General features: G+C 45.8%; 1 protein-coding gene and 1 non-coding gene across 2 annotated transcripts; both read left to right on the top strand.

Annotated features, from left to right (window-relative positions):
- Positions 1–279: 279 nt before the first annotated feature.
- On the top strand, positions 280–5,343 carry Ppp1r3c (protein phosphatase 1 regulatory subunit 3C). Its single transcript, XM_036188539.1, has 2 exons — positions 280–421; positions 2,736–5,343. The coding sequence occupies exons 1-2, from the start codon at positions 408–410 to the stop codon at positions 3,673–3,675; spliced, it is 954 nt and encodes a 317-aa protein (XP_036044432.1). The 5' UTR covers positions 280–407; the 3' UTR covers positions 3,676–5,343.
- LOC118576875 lies at positions 773–931 on the top strand. Its single transcript, XR_004944073.1, has one exon. It is a non-coding gene; the product is annotated as a U1 spliceosomal RNA (small nuclear RNA).
- Positions 5,344–5,545: the final 202 nt, after the last annotated feature.

Genomic DNA, 5,545 nt, shown 5'->3' with positions numbered 1-5,545 from the left:
AGAAGAACCCTCCAGGCTCGCACAGGCAGGGAGAGGCCAGCTGAGTGTCCGCGGCCGTGCGCTACGTGACACGCGCGGGGTTCCGGGAACACGGTTGGGTCCCGCTGGCCCAGGGCTCCCCGACACCGCGCCCGCCTTCCAGCACGCTCCGGGCACATCCAGCCCCGCGGTGATCACGTTCCGGGGACTGGGGCTCGCGCCCTGGCTGCGCGCTGGTTGGCCCTGCCATCGGGCCGCTGATTGGTCCGAGGGACCGGCTCACGTGGCCCGGCTCTGATAAACTGCGTCCGGCCCCGGGCGGTCAGTCGGTCAGTCGGCGGGCTGGACCGCGGCGCTGCATCCTCTAGGTGCTGGGTGCGAAGTTGAGCTGGGTGCGGCTGTCGCGGTCGCCGCTGCCTCTCGGTCCAATGAGCTGCACCAGGTAGGTTCAGTGCAACTCTGCTTCCTCCCGGAGGGGAACCTGCAGCTGCTGGGACGTTGGGGGCGTCTATGGTTTTGTCTTCTCTGCAGATGGAGACCGCCAGGTTGATAGCTGAGTTGAATCGCCCCGGAGGCGTGGAAGCGCTGGAATTGAATTGTATTTCTTAGCGCTTTTTTTGGGAGTCAGCCTCCCAACGCAGAAACTGCCTTAGCGTAGGTCAGCTATAGCTGGGATTCCCTTGCTGAAGTGACTGTTGCCTTTGAGTTCAAAGACCCGAGCGCTTGAGGGCAGCTTAGTTTGCACCCTGACATTGCTGGAGAGGTATTTAGGATGTGGCAAAAGTTACAGGACATACTTACCTGGCAGGGGAGATACCATGATCACGAAGGTGGTTTTCCCAAGGCGAGGCTTATCCATTGCGCTCCGGATGTGCTGACCCCTGCGATTTCCCCAAATGCGGGAAACTGCATAATTTGTGGTAGTAGGGGACTGCGTTCGCGCTCTCCCCTGTAAAAAAAAATAAAGAAAAGTTACTGGCCAGTTTTGCATTCATTCGTTCCTCCCACTTGCCTTATCTTGGTTTGTCATAGAAAACTCAGTCTCAGAGTCTGAGCAAACTACCATTTTTAACTCTTGGCCGGGACTTAGAATTCCAACAGGCCGATACTAAAATTTTCTATAAATGCAGAAGTGAAAAAACAAATAACACCCCCCCACAAAAAAAAAAATAAAAACGACCAGGCAACCAAGAACATCCCATGCAATTTGGTTGTGTCTCCAGTTGTGACTTAGTCCAAGAATTCTCCCTCATCAAATCCTGCCTGTTAACCGTTGTTAGACAAATACAGTTTGAGCTTTTGTCTTCTGGAAGTAATCCTGTCAGAAAAACTCCTAGAGCTGTTAAAGTGAGTTCTGTATACATTATTTAACGTCCACTTTGTGATGATACCCATTTGCCAGTGTGCTGTGCTTAGCGCGGCCGTGAAGAATATTCTTCAAGCCAGACTCTTTCTCTCTCTCTCTGATCAAAATATGTTATATACAAGCATAAACTGTTTAAGAATAAATAATTAGAAAAATGGCACCTACTATATTTCATGTGTCTCTCATCTATAGGGTTGAAATTGGAAAATCCTAATTTCATAAGGGTGTCAGCATAGTGTGAGAGAAAAGGAAAGGCCAGAAAAAAATCTTGGTGGACGATTCTTGATTTTATATTAAATATTGTTTTTGTATTTCTACTTGTAAATACCACTTGCCCAAACAATAGAAAACACCAAAGAAGCACAAAACCAGTAGATTGTGTAGTTCTGTCACGCAAAGATGATTAACATTTTAGTCTTTTTCCCAGTAAAGTTTTCCAGGATTTATAAATTCATATACCTACTATGTATTTTAAAATGGTTTAATTCTCAGGTTATCAGTTTTTAAAAATACATGTTATTTTGTGTATATAATGTATACAGCAGATTACAAGACAGGGATATAGTAAAGTGGTTATTATTGGACAGAATGAGTATATCTGTTATCTTGGCAGCCAGCTTTTCCATTTACACGTAGTCTTTCTATATGAGATGCAAGTTATTAAAGATTTTTCCCTTTAGTATATGAGTTGTTGGCTGGTGTTGCAATCGGTCATTTGTGAAAAATTTGTATGAACTTGGTGTAATACAAAAGTCATTCTGACTTCACCTAAGAACCACACGACATTTAAAAAATTGCTTCATTTATCTCTTTTCAAGTGGATTGCTTCTCCAGAGAAGTAAAACAGATTTAAGAGTAAAATAAGACATAGCAGCCAGAAGGAGCAAGGGGGTCTGCCTAGGCCTATGGCTATGGAAGAACTGTCTGGTCAAGAGACTCTCTGAGGGAGTTTTCAGTACATTTTTACCTGTTGACACCACACTATGAGGCTCCACTCTAGTGCTTCTAAGTCCCAGGAATCTGATTTTTTTTTCCTCTGAAGGAAAGAAATCCCTTAGGTCATGTTGACCCGATAGGTTTAAGAACCACTGACCCAGAACAGAGCAGATATTCCTCAGAGCCGTGTCAGACATCACTGGATCCAACCCTCTTATTTCTCAGATGGGGAAAATGCACCACTCTGAGTGTCTCAGGGGGTCTACACACGGTCCAGTAGCCTGCCAAGCACAGAGCCAGACTTCAGATCTAATCACCTGAGTGTTCACCTCATCCTCATGTGTTTACTCGTCCCCATTCCTGCCCTCGCTGCAACTAGTGCATTTGCATGTGAGACCAGGGCCAGCCTGCTCCAGCTCTTGGTGATATCACGCCTCTTGCTTTTCCATTCCAGAATGATCCATGTGCTGGACCCCCGTCCTTTGACAAGTTCAGTCATGCCAATGGATGTGGCCATGAGGATTTGCTTGGCTCATTCACCACCTCTGAAGAGTTTCCTGGGTCCTAACAACGTCTTTCAACGAAGAAATTTTGTGAATAAATTGAAGCCTTTGAAACCATGTCTCAATGTCAAGCAGGAAGCCAAATCGCAGAATGAATGGAAGGCCCCGCATGACCAAGCCAAGAAGCGGGTCGTGTTTGCCGACTCCAAGGGGCTGTCGCTCACTGCTATCCACGTCTTCTCTGACCTCCCGGAAGACCCTGCGTGGGACCTGCAGTTTGATCTCTTGGACCTTAACGATATCTCATCCAGCTTAAAACTTCATGAGGAGAAAAATTTGGTTTTTGATTTCCCCCAGCCTTCATCTGATTACTTAAGTTTCCGGGACCGCTTTCAGAAGAACTTGGTCTGCCTAGAGAACTGCTCTTTGCAAGAGCGGACAGTGACTGGGACAGTCAAAGTGAAAAATATCAGCTTTGAGAAGAAGGTTCAGGTCCGGATCACCTTTGACACCTGGAAAACCTACACAGACGTGGACTGTGTGTACATGAAGAATGTTTACAGCAGCTCAGACAGCGACACCTTCTCCTTTGCCATCGACTTACCCCACGTCATTCCAACTGAGGAGAAAATTGAGTTTTGCATTTCTTACCACGCTAATGGGAGGGTCTTCTGGGACAACAATGAGGGGCAGAATTATAGAATTGTCCATGTACAGTGGAAACCCGATGGGGTGCAGACACAGATGGCACCCCAAGACTGTGCATTCCAACAGGCACCACCTAAGACCGACTTAGAACCCACGGTCTTTGGCAGTCCGAGGCTTGCTAGTGGCCTCTTCCCAGAGTGGCAGAGCTGGGGGAGAATGGATAACTTGGCCTCCTATCGATGAGTTAGACAGCCTATGTACTGGCTTTGTCTGATCACAGTCCTCATGCGATTCTAGGTCTGTATTGCTCAATATTAGGAAGTCTTAGTTACTTTCCTTCAGTAGGTTTAGGTGTGAGCTCTTGGGGCCTGGCTATAGATAATATAGCCACTTGAGAAGTTAGTGTTGGGGGTCTCTGAGGGTGGTGCCATCCAGTCTTGTTTTGGAGGTTCAAGTAACAGCCTGGGAACTAGTTTTATAAAAGTAACACCTTTTGGGGGTACATTTTCCACTTCCCTTTCAGTTCACTAGCTTTCACTTTGGACAAGGAAAGGTTTAAGAGCAGTTGATGGTAATGGGATGCTGTGGTAAGGGTGTGAGGAATGTGAAGTATACATGCTGAGGGCTCTGAGGCTCACGTCAGAGGGGGAGCAGGGGCCGATATTCAACCGTTGGTGGGAAACATGTAGTTATCTTGTGTTTCAAAGTGGGTTTTACATGTTTCTCTTGAGGAAATAGCTCAAAGAGGGGAAAGAATTCCATTCTATGTATTCTTGCATAGAAAAATAAAGGGTGTTGGATGGTACTGGAGAAAGATGAACTGTAGTTCTGAAGAATCAAGATCTTGAGGGCTAGAGATGTAGCTTAGTTGGTAGGGTGCTTGCCTAGCATGCATGAAGCCCTAGGTTCCAGACCCAGCACCATAAAACTGGGGATGACAACATATGCCTCTAATCCCATATGATAGGGTAAAGGCAGGAGGAACAGAAATTCAAGTTCATCCTTGGCATATAAAAAGTTGGAGGCCAGCCTGGGCTATACAAGACCCTGTCTCAAAGGTAATGATGACAACACAGAGATCTTTCAGTTTAAGCATAGTCTATCAGAAACCATGTTTGGGGGGAGTGTTGAAGCAAATCTAGCTTTGCAGTCTTAACCTGATAAGTGACTTTGTGATCAAGGCATCATTCTTGGGTACTTGGTACAGAATGCTGCCTGACAACCGTCATGCTGTCACCAATGGCTAGCAGTAGGTAGAGACTCCACATCATGTTAAAGACAGCTCTTTCAGTGCCTTGATTAAACCAGAGAACACTGTAGCTGTTTAAACCGGTTACCCGAATGGCCATCTAAGAACTCATGAATTTCGCTGGTGTTCTCCTAAAATTCCAGTGTATTTCCAGGCATGCTGTCAGAGTACACAGCTCACATCCTTCATATTGAAGGTGACTCATCTTTCTGCCACACTTTTTTTGATGTGAAGTTTGAGGTGGGGACTGATACTAGAGTCTCAATGCAAGAATCCAGTACCTCGCACATCAAAGTAGCAGTCTATCTCATGCCTATTTTTGTCTTGCTGTTTTAATTTCAAGTCAAAATGCTTTTTAAGAAGTAGATATGAATTATTTTGAATGTGAACTGTTTGTATGTACATAAATCCACTTTGTGAGATCCCGAGGGCAGGTGTCCTGGGATGTTTGCTGTTTTTATTGTGCATGTCCTTTGAGGGGTGTTAAGAGAGTGCAGTGAATTTTAACCTATGTGATCTGCCATGCTGGAAAAACACTTTTGGAATAACTCCACTCTGACTGTATTTGAGTTTTGGCTAGCATCCATAAGTTCTCTGCTGTAAATATCTACATTGTCCCTCATGAGCCTCTCACTTTAAGAATAAATGTGCTTGGTAGAAGACCAGAGACTGTTTTCTTTCCTCAAACCAGAACCAGTCAAACCAGAAGCTTAGCAACTGAAGTCCTCATGTTTTGCCTAGCAAAGCTAGCTGGCTTGGACTGGGAAATCGATCCACCTGCAGAGGGTCACATGCTTCAGTCTCATTAGTGACTACAGGTCCTACCACCTGACAGCCGGGGCTTGGGTCCAGAGGCAGTAGCTG

This window comes from Onychomys torridus, chromosome 1, assembly GCF_903995425.1.
Source record: "Onychomys torridus chromosome 1, mOncTor1.1, whole genome shotgun sequence".
Taxonomy (NCBI): Eukaryota; Metazoa; Chordata; class Mammalia; order Rodentia; family Cricetidae; genus Onychomys; species Onychomys torridus.
Note: the sequence above shows the minus strand (reverse complement) of the source record. Positions and strands in the feature narration are given on the sequence as shown.